Source organism: Sceloporus occidentalis, unplaced genomic scaffold (assembly GCF_023333645.1).
Source record: "Sceloporus occidentalis isolate IW3139 unplaced genomic scaffold, rSceOcc1.0.p SCAF_158, whole genome shotgun sequence".
NCBI lineage: Eukaryota > Metazoa > Chordata > Lepidosauria > Squamata > Phrynosomatidae > Sceloporus > Sceloporus occidentalis.
In genome coordinates this window covers 1,923,887-1,945,681 of record NW_028317138.1, presented here as the reverse complement: position 1 = coordinate 1,945,681, position 21,795 = coordinate 1,923,887, and the positions used below count along the sequence as shown (strand labels likewise).

The window sequence follows — 21,795 nt, the reverse complement described above, 5'->3', positions numbered from 1 at the left end:
TCGGGTGTCCAATTAATCTATCTACACAGACAATTAAATACATCTTAATAGTCTACAATTATACATTGTCCTACAGCCTCAGTACCAGCTGTGCACCACACAGGCTGCCGGTTTGTGCCTCCCCCCCCAAAACAAAAGTGCAAGCTGTATGTCCTCTGGCGTCGGCGCTGCCTCTGAAGTCCATGATGATGGCGGCTTTACAACCAGCAAGACGTCCTCTTAGGTTTCTTGCTCCATGTTGGCCGGTCAGCGCTTTACAAGAACTCTGTACATGCGTGTTGGGCTCCCTTCACACGCGTGATGAAATATAAACATCCCTGATCCGGTTGGTCAGCGTGTCCTGCAGGTCTGTAAGGATGTCCAGTCCTTGTAATTTACTGTTGCGTCCGTATATGAGATGTCTGAAGGGTTCTTGCGCCAACATGGTCTTCATGTTCTGCAGGAAGAAACCCTCGCAGAACACAGTCAGTTCCAGAGCGTTGTGGATCTAGAACAACAAGCGCATAATGTAATTTGTTACGTTTAACAAAACTCCGTGAACCATGTAATCGGCAGAACTACGGCAGCAGAAACATGAACCGCACACTAGACTCGTGCACATGGACCAAAACCCATTTCGACAAATTTTCACTCTATTCGTTTTCAGACAAAGAATTTTATTTCCTGGCCTTCTGGTTCCCCCCCCCATTCACACACACCCTTTTCTCACTCAATGTCTCTATCTCCGCCCCTACGATTCCCCCCTCCATTCTTTGCTTCTTCTTTCTTCTCCGGTAATCCGCTCTATTACCCTGTCCTCCCGGAGCATCTCCGCATGGGTTCACATCGTGCACCGCGGGGACAACCTCTCCCCGGTTTGGAGGTTTCCTGATGCAGAAGTTCTCCAGGAGGCCAGGTTAACGACACGGACCACAGAAGGTGAAAGAATGATAATGCGGAGAAGCCAAGCTGTGATGGAGAAGGTAGGGAGACATTAAGAGAGCATGAAGTAAATGAACACGGAGGTTATTCCGCTCCAGAATCTGCAGGTCGCAGGCAGGCTTACCTTGGCATACTTGTAGATACTAACAGAGTTTCCTGCGTTGATGGCTTGGGAGCAGATGATCTCGCAGTGCCTTTGCAGAGCATCGAGCTGGAACTGACTGGCTGCCGAGAGAAGCTGTAGAGGGGAAAAAAGTAAGATGTTAATACTTGGTAGAAAAAGAACTGAAGGTATATATATATATATATATATATATATATATATATATTCTTACTTATGCATCATACAGGGCAGAAATTATTCCTTTCCAGCCTGGATTATGCATCTTCTGCATTCTGTACGGAATGTGACGGAGTCAAGAAAACGTAAAGATCTTTCCCGACTTACCTCTAGAATGGCAGCTGTGGGGACTTGAATAGACTCAGTTCCTCCGTAATATAAGTACTGCATCAGCATCTGAAGGCGAGAAAAATGAACGTAAGAACATCGCAGCCTGAAACCGTGCAACGCTCTGCAGGTTTATCCAGAAAGAAATCTGAACGGTATTGTCATCTATTCATTGCTAAACTCTTCTGCAGAGAACCCCCGGGGGGGATATCGTGATGTCTGATCAGGAGAATGGTTTCTCCAGGCGGTGGGATCCTCGCTGGTCATCAAACATCGTCCGCCTGGACTCCTCCATCTGGAAAAGTAGAAGAAGCCGCGGGCGGAGCGGATGCCGAACCGGAACACAGAAGATATTTCAGCCAAGACTTATCTGCCGATAACTTAATTGAAAAGGCAGCGTTATCCGCGTCTGGTAACTTAACACAGAACGGTGGGATGCAGGGGGTCCTAGTGGGACATACAGAAACATCGTAGCTGGACGCCCTCCGGTGGGGGTCGCTGGCAGGGAATATCGGCAGGTTCTAGCCTCTAATATCAGGAGTGCCAGCAACGGCTGAGTGTGATGGGAATCGTAGTTTCTCTCTCTCACTATATATATATTATATATATATATATATATAAATATATATAAATATATTTAGTCACACGTGAATTCTAGGCTCCACACCGATTATTATTATTATTTTATTATATAGCGCCATCATATTCCGCAGCGCAGTACAATGGGTAAACAGGACATAACGAGTGGTGAACCCTGCTTTATCGACGCACCTGGAACACGCTGTACTTTACATCCTGAATTTCAATGGTCTTCTGACACGGATCGTCCGGCTCCGTGGAATTTGCCATCAGGGACTTGAATCTGAAAATAGAAAGAAAAAGTTTTCTTTATTATAATAAATAATATTAATTTATAAAAGAAAATTCGATAAACATCTGAATTGTATGGGAGAGGATTAAATGTGAAATGTTACATTTCTACTCGCTACCTAAATCCATAAAACTGTGTTTACAGATTAAAATATAACACTTCACGTCTGCCATAGTTATAGTAATTTAACGTCCGGTTCTTATGATGGTACGTGGTTATTCCTCCCCATTAAGTTATATCTCCCCTGTATTTTTAAGATGCAGATTGGTTTGGGCAGCCTTTGTAAGTGTGTGTGGGGGGGGGGAAGGAAATTGATTAGATGATGCTGGCTCTGCCACAGGCTGCCGCTGATCTCAGCTTCCATGAGCTGAACTTTTAAACTAAAATATCTTCACATTTTGTCCATTAAAATAACATGAAACGGATCAAAATCCAGCGCAGACGGGGTTAAAGTTGTAAATGTCTATTGTAGCTGGAAACGGCTAATTTTTTACGGAATATCTTCATAGGCGTACAGAGGCCTTTTCTCACTCCCATCACTCCTGGGTTCCAATGGCACTTTATCACTCCCATCACTCCTGGGTTCCAATGGCACGTTGTGTTCACTGATCCAAGTTTAAGTTTAAAAGGCTAATCGATGGTTAGAAAACCCCTTTTGCAAACTTTTGAACAGTGGGGTATTTATATGCACAGCAACAAGCTGTGAATTAGCTGATAAAACCTCAGTAATTTCATGGAGATGCTCTTACCGGTTAGACGCAGTGACCAGGAGGACTTTGTGAGCATAAAACAGCTTCCCTTCCACCAGAAACGTCACATCAGACATCTCCTTATTGTTCAGAAAGTGAGGATCTGCAAGACAATAAAATAACATTATCAACGAGCCGCTGCATGAAAACGCGTCGGGGACCCCACATCCCAATGAAGCTTCGCACACGTTATGTTTAGTAAGGACCACGGGGTAATAACGCGCAGAGATATACCCTCCGTACCCAAACGAGCAGGCAATGACTTCTGTATCTCGGGAATTTTGGGTATCGGGCTGTCTCCGTAGCAACGAGCGAATATGGCTGCGACCTCCTGCGTCACCGAATCACTCTGTGGAATAAGAACATCCTGTAAATGATGTATATGCGGTATATATGTGCCGGGTTTATGTATTTGTGATAAATGGGTAAAAATACCAACTTTTTAGTGAACTGTAATGAAATCTATTTTTTTTAATTTCAGAAAAACTCCCATTCCTACACACAGCTGGAGGTGCATCAAGAGTATCAGACACAGACAGACGGAATGAGCTGCGCATGTTGGCCGTGACATACATACCACACGCCCTGTATGGGGGTAACTTATTCCACGCCCTGTATGGGGGTAACTTATTCTTACCTTACTAGCCGTGAAGATATCAAACAGGAGGGGCAAGCCTTCGTTAGCGAGCTCCTCGTTATACTCTTCCTCCCTGATGGAGCCGAATTCCTGGAGCAGATTCTCCATCACAGAATGGTGCGAATGGTGAAAGGAAGACCGAAGGCTCTCGATCCATACATGGAGCTTCCAAGGGACCCCTGACCGGTGTAAGTGACATTATAAAGACAACATTACCCATACATGAACCTGACTATTGCAGAGCATCATCGATATTAATGCCCATTGTAGCTCCTCAGAGCAGGAATACAGATGTTCTGCTCAAAGATAACCAGCCATGTGCCTCCCACTTTTATTGAACTATAAGTCCCCTCATCCTAAGCAGATCACGCGGTTGGTGTGCATCAGCTTCCAAGAGGAAACCTAGGAGTAGTAACCCCGGGCCGGTTGGCAGCCATCTGATGGGCTGCTGCGGTGGCGATCATCCATCTCTGGTTCTTACCCAAGCTGCGGAGCTCCATCGTGATGTCCAGGTATCCATGCTCGGCGCTGTAATACATGGCCTCCTGCAAAGCCTTCATCCTGGTCTTGCAGAGCTTCACAGGGATCTGGTCGGAACTCCCCATGCTAGATGTATCGTCCTCTACTCCTTCTGCCAAAATCTCCTCCAGGGACAGGACATCCCCCGGGGAGAGCTGCGGCTGCGCAAGCAACTTCCTTAAGACGTTCCTGCGGGAGAGGGAGAGTCACTCAACGGATCATGCACCAACTGGACTGATCCCACCATTCCCAGAGAGACAGTCAACCAACAAACGTCACCACGAGGAAATGAATGTATCACACAAATAATTAAAAAAAAAAAAAAATGTACTCGGCGGTCCAGAGGGCCTTAAATTGGGTCTTTGTTTAATCTTCCCCAAATGCTATAAAAGAAGCCCCAGTTGACTAACATGAGCCTCGCTTGCCAGGGGAAAAGGAAACTGCCTGGTCACCCAACCTCTGTGGTCAAATGCCGTGGTTAGGAAATGCTACAATGTTACTCATCAGAAGCCTCAAAGTTCCATGATACAAAAACAAAATAAAAAAACAACGACAGGAAAAACAAACAATCTTTTGGCTTCTTATTTATGATCACAGCGGTGTAGAATAGGAAGGATTCAGCTCCAGACTGTGCGACCCTAAGAATCTGCCCCTTCACCCTGAGATTGGGGCAAAAACCCTAAGGGTCAGAGAGAAACCCCCGAGAGTTCCAGGGTGCGCCTCTGTACCGGTCTCCTTGGCTCAGGGTACCCCAATAAACCCCACACCTCTCACACGTGTAATAAATAGTAACCCAAAATAGTGGTATTGGTGTCATTTCACATAATGGACACTAGGTGGCGATACAGAAATATTTATCAATACGTATTGATGATTCTTAGAGTTCTCACATTGTCCAATCAAACAGTCACAATTAATTAAGGATACACCTAATTTTACATTTTTAAGCCAAAAATACTCTGTCTGCATTTTAAAAATGTTCATAAGAATGTAACTACACACTAAACATTTTTCCTGCTATTATTGGGTTATTAAAAGTCATATCGACGAGTGGTGATTGGTCCGTCATTTATTCATATTCGGCAATTCTAGTGTTAATTTCATGAGACTCGTACGTTAAAGTTGAATTTATGTTTCCAGTTATAGGTTCAGTGGTGGATACGGATGGTTTCATCCAGAAATTATCCGGTTTTATGGGATAAAATGATGCCTCTCTTTCTTTTATGAAGATCCAGGATACTCTGGGACAGAGGGACAGGGTCTCAATTATCAGGGGTGACATTTTTATGGTCCTACAGCCACACACCCTGCATTCATTAGAAGCTGTAAGGAGTTGGGAAGAAACGGCGGATTTTGCTTAAAAATCAATGAATGTCCTACCTGTGTCCATGCGCTGCAGCGTGGCTAAAGCAGTTCATATGCTCATGAAGTGATGAGGGGACTCCTCCAGCCTCCAACATGTTCAGTAGAGGATCAGCTCCTCGGTCCAGAAGTAGACTGACCAGCTCGTAGTTACCTAAGAGTGAAAACAGTGGGATTTATTGCCTAAGGTGTGAAGGGCAATCAATACACACAGAGCCCCTAGGAAGAAGATGACGGAAAGAGCAGAGAAAGACACATAACGCAATATGACCTGGTTGGGGGAAGGGGTGCGTGGTACAGAGAGAAGGGGCGAGGTAGATGGGTACTGTTGGCTTCTATAAGGAGGTGCGGGGGGCAGACACCAGGGGCATCATGGGATGGCATACCTGCAGCAGATGCCAGCTGAAGAGGGGTTTCTGCATAATTATCCTCACCGGTGCTCACTGCCGAGCCCTCAACATGAGCGGCTGCATCCAGCAGCAACTGTGAACAGAGAGGCACAGGGACTAAGCGCTCAGAGTTATAGAAACATAGAAGTTGCGAGCAGATCGGCCCCATTCGGCCCCCGTCTAGTCGCCCGTTTCTCCTGCTGTAAAGACTCAAACCTTAATCAGTCGTTGGTCTCGTCTTAGATTCAGGAGCCGTATGCTGATTCCAAGCATGTTTAAATCCCCTCGCTGCATTAGAATTTACCATGTCTGCTAGGATGCTGTTCTACTTATCTACCACCCCTTTATTAAGATATTAACATCTACTGTAGAATACCCGTCACAGCTATATAGACTAACACTGGGCAGGGAGCCACGGGTGAAGAAAATCACAGCCTGGCATTTAAATCCTGACTTTTTCTCACCTGCACAACCGAAATGTGTCCATGGAGCACCGCAAACGTCAGAGCGGTCCAATGGCGGCTGTCGGGGTGCACTGACGGGTGTTTGGGAGAACTGCTCGGGACCTGAAATGGTAAAAAAAAAAATTAAAAAATAATTATTTAAAAACTATAAATCTGACGCGCAATAATAATTGTATTAATGCACTAAATACAGGGCAGCTGATACACTCACCTTAAAGCTTAAGGGCCCTTAAGGACGAAAACACAATCAAGAAACCAGGATATTACCCCAAAACCGGCTGAGCCAAGCACCCGGCAGCCGAGACTCCGACCGTCCGCAACAAACCAAGAGAGACAGTCACTGAACGGAGAGACTCTCACTGAGCATCAGATTTATGAGAGTGCCGTATCCTCAGAGAAGCAGGAGTGGGTATATATATATATATATATATATATATATATATATACACACACACACACACACTGATTCACATATGCACACCGTCACACATAAAATAGATTTATATAATATATATATATATATATATATATATCACATACACCCTGATTCACATAAACTATTATATATTATTAAGAAGCCTTGGAAACCATGGTGATTTCAGATTTAATAATATACATACACTCATTACAGACATGAGTAGATATTAACCCCTCTATTACCAGACATGAGTAGATTCAGAGAATTAACTCCTCTATTACCAGATATTACATGCCTGATGAAGGGACCTGAGAGGTCTTGAAAGCTTGCAATCTATATTTACTCAGTTAGCCAATAAAGGTATCATTCCAACTCCACTTGTCTCCAGATATTACACACACAGTCCCACAAACAGACAGACACACACACACACACACACACACACAGTCACACAAACAGACAGACACAGACACACACAGTCACACAAACAGACAGACACAGTCCCACAGACACACACAGTCACACAAACAGACACTGTGACAAACTGACAAACACAGAGTCAAACACACCTGGCGCTGGCTGCAGCTTACTCCGAGTTGGTTGGTGTGACTGAGGGACTCAGCCTATCAGGAGAAGCTTCTGAACTCTCTGGCGATCAGAAGAGTAGAGAAGTCTCTCACTGATTGGCTGAGACCTCCTTCACTCAGACTCCTCATTCCGGGACAATGCCTTGTCCCGGATTGAGGCTGCCCGGGACTTAGTGTGGGACTGCCCCAGGTATTCCGGGACAATCACAAGCGTATGGATAATTAATTTACCAATAAGCACTAATGCACCAAACGCCAGAGGAAAAAAGAGGAAGCGAGGGGCATCAGGGGAGGGAAACAGCGGCATGAGGGGAGGAAAAGGGGGCATCAGGGATAGGGGCAATAATAGGGACTGCCCCTCCTACGAAGGTATGAGGTCTACTTACTGCCACATCCAAGTTGGCTTCAGCCTCGATCAGCATCTGCACCATGGCCTCGTCCCCGGCGGCGCAGGCGTACATGAGAGGGGTCAGACCCTGCAAAGGAGGTCACAGAACTTACTCATTTTACTCATCACACCTTTAAAAACACAATAAACCCCCAAATATCCTGCAGGAAAAAACAAACAAACAGCTATTACTCCAAAAAAAAAAAAAAAAGCGGTTCTGGGGCAAAGCTGTAAATGTGGAGCAGTCACCACGGCAACCATGGAACGTTCAGATCACTGAAAACGTTTGCAAATTAAACCGCCGCCGCGTATCGACCCCAATGTTAATTGTTATCGTTATCGGCAACATTGTATCCAAAGCATATTTGTAAACAAAGGAACCTAACTGTATCATTTCATATAAAACAAATAAAACCCCCTTTTCTAATATATTTCACACCAAAAATCCCTCGAGGCTCAAAACGCAGTCATTTAAAGTTACAGTTTTTGGAGGTTGTGCAAAAAAAAAACAATAAAAAGGCAACTAATTGTATATTTAGAGAAGACGGTAAGCGGACCCCTTGCTTTAGTTACTTTCGGGGGAGAGTAACTAGGTGGGCAAATAATTTAACGTTGACCCCCCTCCCCCGCTTTCATCATATTCATGTCAGACCTGATTCTTTTTTGGGGTGACCTGGCAAGGGTTGCCTTTGAAGGACATCATTACCTTTCACCCAGCTGGAGGTCAATGAGAAGTCAGGGAGCCCTAATCCTACACAATATCATTTCATGGCTCATATCCCACCTGGTCGTCCAGAGTATTAATCCCGCCGGGCCCCAGAACCCGGACAGCCTGCGGGATGAGGTCGGTCCGTCCGCAGTTCAGCATCCGGAACCCCAGGTCCTGCTGGAAGCGCTCGGTGGCGGCTCCGGCATCCAGGCGTCTCAGGGAACTGAAGCAACACTCGGGCCTGGGGGTTATAAGAACACCAAGAAATGGAAGATTTACAACAGAAAGGGGAGAAATTCCCCACTAAAAACAGAAAAATGTATACAACACCTAAAGATATAATAACAGGGGGATTTGCAGAGAGGGTGGTAGATACGTGGAACAACCTCCCAGCAGAAGATGTCGAGGCTCATTCAGTGAGAGAATTTAAACATACATGTAATAAGCATGAGGCTCTCCTGTATAATTATACATCCCTTTCCTTAATGTCTTATTTTATAGAAAATCTTTTTTTTTTGTATTTTTTTTTTTGCCTGTAATGTGTGTATTTTAAAATAATAAAATTCGGGGGACGGGGGAGAAAATCTTTGAATATGGGGCTCTCTAATAGCATTTAAATCTTGTTACTTTTAAACCATAAAATAATAATAATAATATTTTTTATGTGAAAAATGCATATATAGAATAACTGAAAATATTATTAAATATTTTTACGCGATTCATACTTATTGTGAGTTTATTAAATTAATAAATCATTCATCGCCCCGTAACCTACTTGAGCTGCCGGGGTTCGCAGTCCAGTCCCGGAAGGAGCAGCCTGGCCGTCTGTCTGATGTCATCGCTGTCCACTGTCAGGCTCCGCCGGTGCTCTGCGTAAGTGATGGCCACTCGCATCCACTCCATGAGTGGGGGCAACAAGATGAAAGGCCTGGGAAGCGGGGGAGGGGAAATTGAGTAAGCAAAATAAGCCCTATCAACTGTTCCAGTGAATACAGACACAGGATCAAATATAAATCTTTGATCACACTTTACTGAGAGGGTAGTAGATAAGCAGAACAGTCTCCCAGCAGAAGTGGTAGAGGCTAATACAGTGAGGGTATTAGACATGCATGGGATAGGCATACGGCTCCTGAATCTAAGATGAGACCAACGACATGTCTGAGTCTTTTTCCGACACCTGGAAATGTTTTAAGGAGAAGCTGCGGATAAAACGAGAATCTGGTTTTCTGATGATAAAAGCCGGTCCTGTTTCACATTAAGCGAGAGGGGGGGTAGCGCTGTATCAGGTACCCCGCAGGATGGCACTGGGGTAGATGTCAGTTTTATGTCTCTAATTACATCCGATTTGTCCAGATGGAGGAAGCCTCATCCGATAAGAAGTCACGGAACTGGATTAACTCTGTAAGAACCGGGAATATTTGACATCGGCAGCTCAAATGCGCCTGTTCTGTTGCATCTTGTAGTTTAAGGGTTAACGTCTGCAGATGGAAAATGTGTTATTTGGGCTTTCAGATAAATTCCAGCCCACAATTTTACTCCAACGCATTATCAGTATTATGAAGAGACATGAAAAGTTGTGAGATGTCATCATGACATCACAGCTGTGTATTGTATATATCATAATGACCTCACTGTGATGGGTTTGCACATCGCACAGCAGCCATATGATGGTTTACAGCGCGTAAGTGATGTCATGATACGTGCTGCACAGTAAGGAAGTCATCGTAGACATTGCATAGTATGGCATATGACATCATATTTAATGGAGAATCCTCACCTCTCGTTGTGAAGCGCCATTTTGGGAGGGTCAAGGTTGGGGTTCTCCATGGACTCCATCTGTGAACATCGTAGGAAGTAGTAGAGCGTGTGCAGAGAGTCGGGAGACCAGGTTATGTGCTGCTGGGGGTGGCGTGCATGGCGGGCCGGGCTCAGGCCAGGCCTAGGGGCGCTCAGGCACTGCATGTGATGCATGGCACGGGAAACAAGGTCACCTGTAAGGAGAAGGACATAACTAGAACCCCTCTGATCCTACCAAGAGGCGTCTCGATGGCTCTCCTGCCATAATAATGATCTTTACATTATTATTATTATTATTATTATTATTATTACTAATATCGAGCCAACGCATTCCGCATGAATAAGACACAGTTATAGGGGGCATTACAGAAGTAAAGGGGGCTACATCAATAATTATAATTACACAGTGTTCTCCACTGTCCGCTGCGGCCAGACTTACTCAGCTCCGAGATGCTGCCAACGCAGGTAGCGAGGAGAGACTGCTCCAAGGTGCGCAGCTCCAGGTGGGTGTAGGCGCTGCCCGTTTCATCTCTCACAAAAGAGCCATCATTGTAGGGACTGAAGTAAGGGGGCAGCGAGAGGACCCCTGGAAAAGAGGAACAGAATGTCTTCAGCTGGGGACGAAATTCACCAAAAAAAAAGCATCATTATCACTTCAGGGCTGTTTGCAGAACCTCAGGGGCAGGACCTTGTTCTTAAGTTTAGAAGGAATTAAATTAAGCCCCGCCTACCACAGCTCTATTAAGCCCTGTATCCTTTTTTTTCCCCACCCACTGCCCATGTTAGTCCGGCCCATTTGCAGCAGAACCACAGCACCAAACCTTAATGAACCCCTTATTCACCTCCCACTACCCACTTTAGCCCATCCCACTTTCATCATAACCACACACCCCATTTTTATTAAGGGGAAAAGTTTCCCTTGAGTGATTATTCTGAATAACACTGTTTACAAGACGGCGATACAATTTTTCATGGAATTATCCGGTATGCGGCATCTGTTTCAAGTCATAGATGTGGAAAAAGAGAAGAAAAATCCTCAAAACACAATATTTAAAAAAAAAAAAAAAATTTCAGTTGAATCTGTAAAAATTTTCTCGCAAAATTAGATTTTTTTTCCTTAATATGGAAACAAACTTAGTAGAAATGTTATTTTTTCCCGGCTGATTCACCCTTTTTTCTATTTTTTTTTATTGCTTTGAGTTAAGAATCTGAAAGCAGGAGCTCTAGAATACTTGTTCCAAAAATCTTCCTGGGGCCCGGGGAGGAATAATAACTCGAACAGACTAGGAAAATATTCTATTTGTGCAAGTGTTTCATGTATCTGCCAAACGCTTTCCGCTACTATGTAGCAGTAATGAATAAAAGGGAATTGTAGACGGGTTTATTAATCAGCTGTCGGTCATGCAATAAGGAGGCATTCTGGGGATTCCATTTAACCCTGCTTAGCGAATAGGTGCTTAAATCAGTGATTAGTGATGTTCAATCAGGGGTCGGATTATAGAAAAAAGCCATTATTTTCAATTATGTTCCCTCTGCTCTGTGCTGTTGACCTGTAGGTCGGGGGGGGGGGGGGGGTAGAATTAAAAGGCCTGTAATTAAATAGACCCCCTAACATGACCTCTGTGGCTACAAATATGGCTGATGACTTGAGTAGCAGAGGAATTCCGAGAGAAGGAGCATCAGAGGTGGGCCCTGTAGCCAATAGTGACTTCCACAACCTATCGCATGGGGTCCTTATACAGAGGGCAACCTCCTTAGGGTCAGGTGTGCATCTGATCAAATTTGGGTATTCAGATGTAATGTTAAAAAGTTTTACTTCACTGAGATGGTATATGGAACAGCCTCCCAGCAGAAGGGGTAGAGGGTAATACAGTGAAGGAAGTTAAACATGCATGGGATCGGCATAGGGCTCCTGAATCTAAGACGAGACCAACAACCGATTCTCTTGGGTCACATATCTGCCCACTATGGGGCTATTACTAGCCGTTTCGACAAATAACCAAGCACGACTGGCCTTTGGATTGCTTTCCAATGTGGCTCTGACATTATTCCACCCCGAGTCCCAGGTTTTTTTTTTACCCCAATCTCAGGGTGAAGGGGCAGATTCTGAGGGTCACACAGTCTGGAGCCAACTCCTTCCTATTCTCCCTGCTGTGATCAGATATAAGACCCCCAGCTGGTGATTTTGCTCCCAGTATGGTTGATATCCCTGGTTGAATGCGGGTGACTCAATTAAGTGTATTTTTAAATAATAGTAATAATAATAAGGTTTCCATGACGACCAGTATTAGCACCACATGGGTAACACATTTGACGAGTTGCTATTTAGAATCTTCATGGGGTAATAAAGGGTTAATACTTGAGGCTCAGGGCCAGTTCTCAGGTGTGATTTATAGGGGTCTTCTCGAGGCCCCCAGCACGTATTCTGACCACGCATGAAGAGACTGAAATCATTTGCATCCTAAATCTCCGCTCGGGGTTCGTTTGCATGTTAATAACCGGCCCCAGTTCTAATGTAGGATTTCAATATGGGCCCCAAGGGACCCCATTCATTATTCCAGGCCGAACGAACACAACGTTCGAGGCTCCTGGGCCCCTAGGCGCGCGCTCTGAGCGACGTCTGCGTACGGCAGACCCTCGCAGACTACAAAGCAGTGCGTAATGTGTGCAGCGCCGGGGGGGAGAGACACCTGGGGATGGCGGGGGGACACTTGGGGAGGGAGCGTCCCGGCAGGAAGGTCTCGGCCAAGATGACGTCTTCCCCGCGACGCTCTACGCTGCCGGGGCGTGATGAACCTAACGCCTCGGCGGCCTTCATCTCCGGCCAAATCCTGAAGGAGAGTCCCTCGGGGGTGTGGGGGGTTGGGGGGGGTGTTGAGACTCCAGGCAGGAACAGCAATCAATAGATCGTTAAAAAACAACCCAAAACCGCCCGGCAGCTTTTATTATATTTTTTATAATACTTTTTATTTATAGCACAGATGCAGACAAACGACTGTGCTAAAAGACTGCGCTCCCCACATTTTAAATGCCTATTATTTAGGGGTGGGGTTAGAGGCGTGGGGCACTTTTATTTAGGGGTGGGGTTAGAGGCGTGGCTAGGGGTGGGCTTTATAGGGACTTTTTATTATTATTTTCCTATATATTATTATTATTAGGAATAATATTTTTAGGATTGATTAGTTATTTAGGTAATAATAATAACAATAATAAAACATTTTTTAGGATTAGTTATGTAGATATTATTATTATTATTATTTATTATCATTATTTATGATTTATTTATTATTTGTGATTTTGTAGTTGATGAAAGTATTTTAAGTATTTATATATTTTAAGTGATTTAATTGGTGATAAAACCAATTTTTGCTGTTTCTATACACATTATCAGCGCTTTTAAGGCTGTAGAACCCCGCGGCCTGGCGATCTGGCACTTTAAGGCTGCCAGCCGTCTGATGACATCATTGCGACCGACGCCTGGATATGCCCTTATTTTCTGGTCGTGTAGCCTGCAGCCCAGGCCTGCCAGGAAACATTCTCCTACAAAACAGGGACATCGGGGAGGAAAAACGAACCGTCTGTCTGGTGGTAGTACACGCTCGGCGATCTGCTTTGGTGATCACGGCCCGGTGCTGAGCTCATTTGGAATAAATCACATTATCTCCCTAACGTCCACCTGCCTCACTGCTGATGCCAGGAAACATATCTGCAATTATTCAGATCATCGCTGGCAGATAATCCGTGGGATTAAGAAGAAATTAACCGTGTAAAGAACTTTAAAGCACAATAAAAAAAACTAACTCAGTAAACTGGCCTGGTGTCGGTATTTAACCCTTTTTATAACTGAATGCGGTATTAAAAAACATAATCAATTACGAACGGCCAACCTATTCTCAAAAATACTCCTTTAATCAAGAAAATTTTGATTTTTCCAGAGGAAACCTTAATTATCACGTGACACGAAACGCAAGCACTGATTGGTTGTTGCCATAGAAGCTGGAAAATCTTTAAAGGTTCTTTGTTCCATTAAGAAGAAAAATGACAGATCTGCTAAGGTTTATTTGCTTAGCATACCAGGGGACGTGTAACTCCATACGCCAGGGCCATGTATGTTGTATTATGTTTTGAAGGTATTATTAGATAAAGAGATCAGGGGTGTGTAACCTTTTGGCACTCCAGCTGTTTCGGAGATCTATAGCAGTTGGCAAGCCAAAGGGCAACTAACCCTTTCAGCAGATCTGGGGCATTCCTGGTCTACAATTTCACAACACAATAATTATTGCCCCACATGGGGCAATATACGACAATAATGACATTCGTCCTAAGGGTCCTCGATCAGCCATTGAAATAAATAGGAAAGGTTTGATCAGAATCCCCCCCCCCCTTGCATCGACAATAATGCGCTACAAATCAAACCCTTGCCAGGTTGTAAACTCTTCCGAATATCATTGCCGCCTGCGTGATCCGCCTGGAACTCTACACTGGAACACAAGGAGTTAACCCCTGGCTTGCTGATAGAGCATTTCTTATATCGTCAGCTTTCCCCTATGGAGCGATCCAGCACACGCAGAGTTACCAGACCCCTGGCAGACTCGGCTGCTCTGGATTTGGCTGCATCCCTCCCCGGCATCTGGATATGATTAGCGCGCCCAGCGATCAGCACCTTGTACACTGCTCCGCTTGTGCTTCTGATGCCAGAGCCGCTATACTGTTATTAACAGGGAAGCAGAGGAAGTGAGCGCCAATTAACCTCTTCAGTGCCAACAAACGACCAAAACTTGGTGACACTTCTACGCTGAAACAATCATTACTTTACAAGTAAACAACAAATAAATATTAACTAGCGGAAACCCCTCGGCAGCGTCTTCTACATCAAGAATTCACACAATCATATCCCAGGATCCGGAATTATTAGAATCATTGTAGCGTTCCCTGAACTCCAACAACTGTTTATGATATTACATTCGTGGTGGTTTCATCTTAAATAAGAAACGTTGTTGCATTTCCAGATCATAGTTGTAACAGAGGTGGGTCTATTCACTAAGAAGTCGCGTTCGCTAATCTGTGAGTTGTTTGTGTGCAACTTTAAATTTTGCAAGTTACAGGTGAGGGCATGCGAGGATTTTTATTTTTCTACAGATGCCAATGTGAGTTATCTAATCTTTAGTGAGTTCACTTTTGTCCAACTCTTGGTGTTTCCTGCTGCAAACTCGCATTTTTTGTCCACTCGCAAGCACTCAACACTGAATCTTAAAATCGTGTCTCAGACGGCAGGCCACTGCGCATGTGCATAACCGCGCATGTGCATAACCTGTACCCGCTTCTATGCGGTTATATGAAAAATCTGAGTTCTGGACAGAAAGCTGCCGGTGATATGACGGCAAACACCTTGCAGCTTATTAACCCAGGGTTAATGTGCTGCTTACCCCATGGGGCAATAAAAGGGTTGCATTATTTTGGAATGCCCATTCATTGGCCTGCCCTGTAAAAGGGTTAATGTGACCCGCTCACTATGCCCTGCCAATAGTTTGTGCTCGTCTGTTTATTTAGTGAATTGTGCGTTTCTTCTGGATGTGAGCGCTCTTGTTGTAGCGCCCCCACTTTATACGCTGCACACACAGAATGCTGTTCTTTCCACACAGCTCTGAGGGTCCGGCAGACAGAGCCGCATTCAGCACCCGGCAGAAGGAAACCCCACAAATAATGATTTCCTGAAGGGCTGAAAGCAGGGGCTGTTTGCAAAGACCACAAGAGTCAACATACTGCACCGGGGGGGGGGGGGGGGCGAGAGGATAAACTCACTCCTGGCTGAGGCTGAAATGTACACTGTAAGGGTGTAATATACTACAGACTGAGGGTGTAATATACTGCAGACTGAGGGTGTAATATACTGCAGACTGAGGGTGTAATATACTGCAGACTGAGGGTGTAATATACTGCAGACTGAGGGTGTAATATACTACAGACTGAGGGTGTAATATACTACAGACTGAGGGTGTAATATACTGCAGACTGAGGGTGTAATATACTGCAGACTGAGGGTGTAATATACTGCAGACTGAGAGTGAATAAAACTACAGCCAGAGTGTAAAATATTGCAGACTGAGGGTGTAATATACTGCAGACTGAGGGTGTAATATACTACAGACTGAGGGTGTAATATACTACAGACTGAGGGTGTAATATACTACAGACTGAGGGTGTAATATACTACAGACTGAGGGTGTAATATACTGCAGACTGAGGGTGTAATATACTACAGACTGAGGGTGTAATATACTGCAGACTGAGGGTGTAATATACTGCAGACTGAGGGTGTAATATACTGCAGACTGAGAGTGAATAAAACTACAGCCAGAGTGTAAAATATTGCAGACTGAGGGTGTAATATACTGCAAACTGAGGGTGTAATATACTGCAGACTGAGGGTGTAATATACTGCAGACTGAGGGTGTAATATACTACAGACTGAGGGTGTAATATACTGCAGACTGAGGGTGTAATATACTACAGACTGAGGGTGTAATATACTACAGACTGAGGGTGTAATATACTACAGACTGAGGGTGTAATATACTGCAGACTGCGGGTGTAATATACTGCAGACTGAGGGTGTAATATACTACAGACTGAGGGTGTAATATACTACAGACTGAGGGTGTAATATACTGCAGACTGAGGGTGTAATATACTGCAGACTGAGGGTGTAATATACTGCAGACTGAGGGTGTAATATACTGCAGACTGAGGGTGTAATATACTGCAGACTGAGGGTGTAATATACTGCAGACTGAGGGTGTAATATACTGCAGACTGAGGGTGTAATATACTGCAGACTGAGGGTGTAATATGCTACAGACTGAGGGTGTAATATACTGCAGACTGAGGGTGTAATATACTACAGACTGAGGGTGTAATATACTGCAGACTGAGGGTGTAATATACTACAGACTGAGGGTGTAATATACTGCAGACTGAGGGTGTAATATACTGCAGACTGAGGGTGTAATATACTACAGACTGAGGGTGTAATATACTACAGACTGAGGGTGTAATATACTACAGACTGAGGGTGTAATATACTACAGACTGAGGGTGTAATATACTGCAGACTGAGGGTGTAATATACTACAGACTGAGGGTGTAATATACTGCAGACTGAGGGTGTAATATACTGCAGACTGAGGGTGTAATATACTACAGACTGAGGGTGTAATATACTGCAGACTGAGGGTGTAATATACTGCAGACTGAGGGTGTAATATACTGCAGACTGAGGGTGTAATATACTGCAGACTGAGGGTGTAATATACTGCAGACTGAGAGTGAATAAAACTACAGCCAGAGTGTAAAATATTGCAGACTGAGGGTGTAATATACTGCAGACTGAGGGTGTAATATACTGCAAACTGAGGGTGTAATATACTGCAGACTGAGGGTGTAATATACTGCAGACTGAGGGTGTAATATACTACAGACTGAGGGTGTAATATACTGCAGACTGAGGGTGTAATATACTACAGACTGAGGGTGTAATATACTACAGACTGAGGGTGTAATATACTACAGACTGAGGGTGTAATATACTGCAGACTGCGGGTGTAATATACTGCAGACTGAGGGTGTAATATACTACAGACTGAGGGTGTAATATACTACAGACTGAGGGTGTAATATACTGCAGACTGAGGGTGTAATATACTGCAGACTGAGGGTGTAATATACTGCAGACTGAGGGTGTAATATACTGCAGACTGAGGGTGTAATATACTACAGACTGAGGGTGTAATATACTGCAGACTGAGGGTGTAATATACTGCAGACTGAGGGTGTAATATACTGCAGACTGAGAGTGAATAAAACTACAGCCAGAGTGTAAAATATTGCAGACTGAGGGTGTAATATACTACAGACTGAGGGTGTAATATACTGCAGACTGAGGGTGTAATATACTGCAGACTGCGGGTGTAATATACTGCAGACTGAGGGTGTAATATACTACAGACTGAGGGTGTAATATACTGCAGACTGAGGGTGTAATATACTGCAGACTGAGGGTGTAATATACTACAGACTGAGGGTGTAATATACTGCAGACTGAGGGTGTAATATACTACAGACTGAGGGTGTAATATACTGCAGACTGAGGGTGTAATATACTACAGACTGAGGGTGTAATATACTACAGACTGAGGGTGTAATATACTGCAGACTGCGGGTGTAATATACTGCAGACTGAGGGTGTAATATACTACAGACTGAGGGTGTAATATACTGCAGACTGAGGGTGTAATATACTGCAGACTGAGGGTGTAATATACTACAGACTGAGGGTGTAATATACTGCAGACTGAGGGTGTAATATACTGCAGACTGAGGGTGTAATATACTGCAGACTGAGGGTGTAATATACTACAGACTGAGGGTGTAATATACTACAGACTGAGGGTGTAATATACTGCAGACTGAGGGTGTAATATACTGCAGACTGAGGGTGTAATATACTGCAGACTGAGGGTGTAATATACTGCAGACTGAGAGTGAATAAAACTACAGCCAGAGTGTAAAATATTGCAGAGGGAGGGTGTAATGTACTGCAGTATGAGGCCATTCGTGTAATATATAGTAGGAGAGAGCAGGCAGGGTGCAGAAGAAGAGCCCCCAACGTAAAGCTTTTTGTGGCCCCAGAAAATCAGGCAGGTACATCAGGGGCCCGGGGTTGTGGTGACTCCGGGCTTTGGATACCCCCCCCCCCACAATAAACTGCTATATCTAAAAACTAACATTCAAGCATTAGTTTCCAGACCGGGTCAAAGAAATAAAATATGAGGAAATGTTACTTTCCCGGAAAGGCAAGCAGCCACCCGCAGTAGATGGTAGTAAAATAACACCAGACCTTTAAAGCGCTTTAGGCCGGTGCATACAATCTCAGCCGTATAACAAAGCCGAGGATCGAGTGGCATTTGGGGAATTAAAACGCGTAAGAGAGAGTTCTGAAATCAAATGCTCTGCCCTCGATGACCTGCACCTTCTCAACTGAAGGAGGCAGATGGTCCATGATATGCTTAGACGTTCTCCAGGTGTTGAGAAAAGAAAGGAATGGGTATGTCGTTATGTATCTCCATGTTTAGGATATATAGGAACCCCTTAAGATTCCACCATGAAGGTTCCACCAGCGACCACAATCTACAGGTCCTCAATGAACCGGACTTCTTCTCACTTGATCAACGAAGGTTCTTCTAATCAGGAGGGTGAAGCGAGAATCATCAGTCTAGAAACGAAGGGGTGAGCTCTGTGTGACACCGAGACCCCCGAGACTGGGGCCAAATTACCGAGACGTGCTAAGAACAGCCCATAGAACAATGTATGAATGTGTGACTATTCTAAATCTACCCCGAAGATGACTGACAGCCGTCCCACAGGCAACTTGGAACCCCATGCCTGGAATTCCGTCCAACAAATCTGCCAGGCAATTTAAAAAATGTCAAAGAGCAATTGGGGTATTTGCAAGGAGGGTGGAATGAAAAGGGCGCGTACAAAAGCGAAAGGACTACCCCACGGCCCCGAGAGACAATAACACCCTCTGACGCCCAAGCTGACAATGGATACAATGTTGCGCAACCAGTAAAGTTACTGAAATCGAGATTTATCTCACAAGTATCAAAATCACGCAAATAAACAGTGAATATGACTCCTTTAGTCCTCCTCATTCTGCCTTCTCTTCAAATTTCACTCAGGTGACAGCAGCTTTTCTGCAGACCAACTCCGATCATGCTCAGCCAACTGACGCATCCTGGAGTACCAGCAAGAGGCTTGTGTCTGAATCAGATATCCCCCACTTGGATATGGGTAAAGTCACAGGTCTTTAATCCGTAACAATTTACGACAAAGAGGTGGTGCTAACGTGGATTTGTCCCCTTTTACGACATTATCCTACATTTTACACCAAACCTAAGTGATGGTGCTCACATATTCCATAGAGATGTATGTTGGATATATATATATATATGTGTATAAGAAAACGGAAAGAGAGAGCTGGATTGTTTTTAGACTGTATTTGTTTTTATTGTTTTTTAGTCTATATATATATATAAAGTACATATTTTTGCAGTTAGAAACGCAGCTTATGTGTAGGCCATGGGAGCAGTTATCTTAACATCCGTTTCTCAAGATATATAGGATTATTCCTCCCCATTAAGTAAACTCTCCCCTGTTGTTAAGGTGCTCATTATTCATACACACAGTTTTCTTGCCCTACCATACATGTTCATGGATCATGGAGAAACCTGGCCAGGGGTGATCTGAGAAGGACTGGTTCAGTAGTTGCGAGTCATCATTGCTCAGAGGCCATGGTTTGTCATGACAAATTTGAGCATGTATGCAGTCACAGAGGTCTCTTTCTAGATCACCAACCAGTTCCCCTTACTCTATGCAGCAGGGAAGGAGAGGCACCTTTTGGCCTGGGGGGCATGTAAATTCAAGTTGCCACCATTGTCCCCTTGCCCCCCCCCAACATATGCACTTATGTAGACACAGTTACAGAAACTTACACACTCTTGCTAACACACATACACATGCTTAGACATACTTACACTACCATACACATAGTCACTAACACACACTTACAAATTCATGCTACCACATTCTCTCTCACACAACTTACACATATACATTCATGCTCAGACACATACACATCCATGCTAACACAGAAACACCTACACATGCACATCCATGCAAACACACAAACACATACACATCCATGCTAACACACAAACATTTACACATACACATCCATGCTAACATGCACACACTTACACAAACACATCCATCCTAACACACACTTACACTTACACATCCATGCTAACACACAAACATTTACACATACACATCCATGCTAACACACACACACTTACACATACACATCCACACTAACACACAAACACTTACACATCCATGCTAACACACACACTTACACATACACATCCATGCTAACACACAAACACTTACACATACACATCCATGCTAACACACAAACACTTACACATCCATGCTAACACACACACTTACACATACACATCCATGCTAACACACAAACACTTACACATACACATCCATGCTAACACACAAACACTTACAGGAAAGCTCTGCAGCTGGATTCCTCAGTTTGAGATTAACTGCATTGCCGTCACAAGGACCCTGCAGTCCAGGTCACAAATGACATTCAGAAGGTCTCAGGAGAGGGGTGAATAATACAGAGAAACATGCAGTTATATTGAAATATAACCCCCCCAAAACAATATTACCTCCCCCATTGTTTTTATCTGGTTATTGTCCTTAGTTCACTCTGAACCCACTTTATTCATGACTTCTGGAAGTGTTTCTAGACGTATTGTGTTGCTGTTTGGGGCGGCTTCATTGATATGATTTGTGGTTTCCAAATTCAGTTTTTGGAAAAGAGCCACACGAGGCTTCTATCCAAATAAAATCATTTCTATGACCTCAAAACCTTGAATCAATGCTAGATCCTAGTACCCCT

At 44.1% G+C, this 21,795-nt stretch overlaps 1 protein-coding gene across 1 annotated transcript in view; it reads right to left on the bottom strand.

Moving 5' to 3' along the window:
• Positions 1-289: 289 nt before the first annotated feature.
• ABTB2 (ankyrin repeat and BTB domain containing 2) overlaps positions 290-21,795 on the bottom strand; it is a 49,121-nt gene continuing 27,615 nt past the window's right edge. Inside the window, exons 2-17 of the mRNA XM_089500727.1 lie at positions 10,699-10,845; positions 10,240-10,453; positions 9,238-9,390; positions 8,538-8,703; positions 7,752-7,841; positions 6,361-6,462; positions 5,894-5,990; positions 5,526-5,661; positions 4,108-4,334; positions 3,627-3,805; positions 3,233-3,338; positions 2,990-3,092; positions 2,141-2,231; positions 1,370-1,438; positions 1,046-1,159; positions 290-487 (exon numbers count right to left, since the gene is read on the bottom strand). Coding sequence (XP_089356853.1) covers positions 290-487; positions 1,046-1,159; positions 1,370-1,438; positions 2,141-2,231; positions 2,990-3,092; positions 3,233-3,338; positions 3,627-3,805; positions 4,108-4,334; positions 5,526-5,661; positions 5,894-5,990; positions 6,361-6,462; positions 7,752-7,841; positions 8,538-8,703; positions 9,238-9,390; positions 10,240-10,453; positions 10,699-10,845 — 2,192 coding nt within the window. The remainder of the gene's footprint in view (positions 488-1,045; positions 1,160-1,369; positions 1,439-2,140; positions 2,232-2,989; positions 3,093-3,232; positions 3,339-3,626; positions 3,806-4,107; positions 4,335-5,525; positions 5,662-5,893; positions 5,991-6,360; positions 6,463-7,751; positions 7,842-8,537; positions 8,704-9,237; positions 9,391-10,239; positions 10,454-10,698; positions 10,846-21,795) is intronic.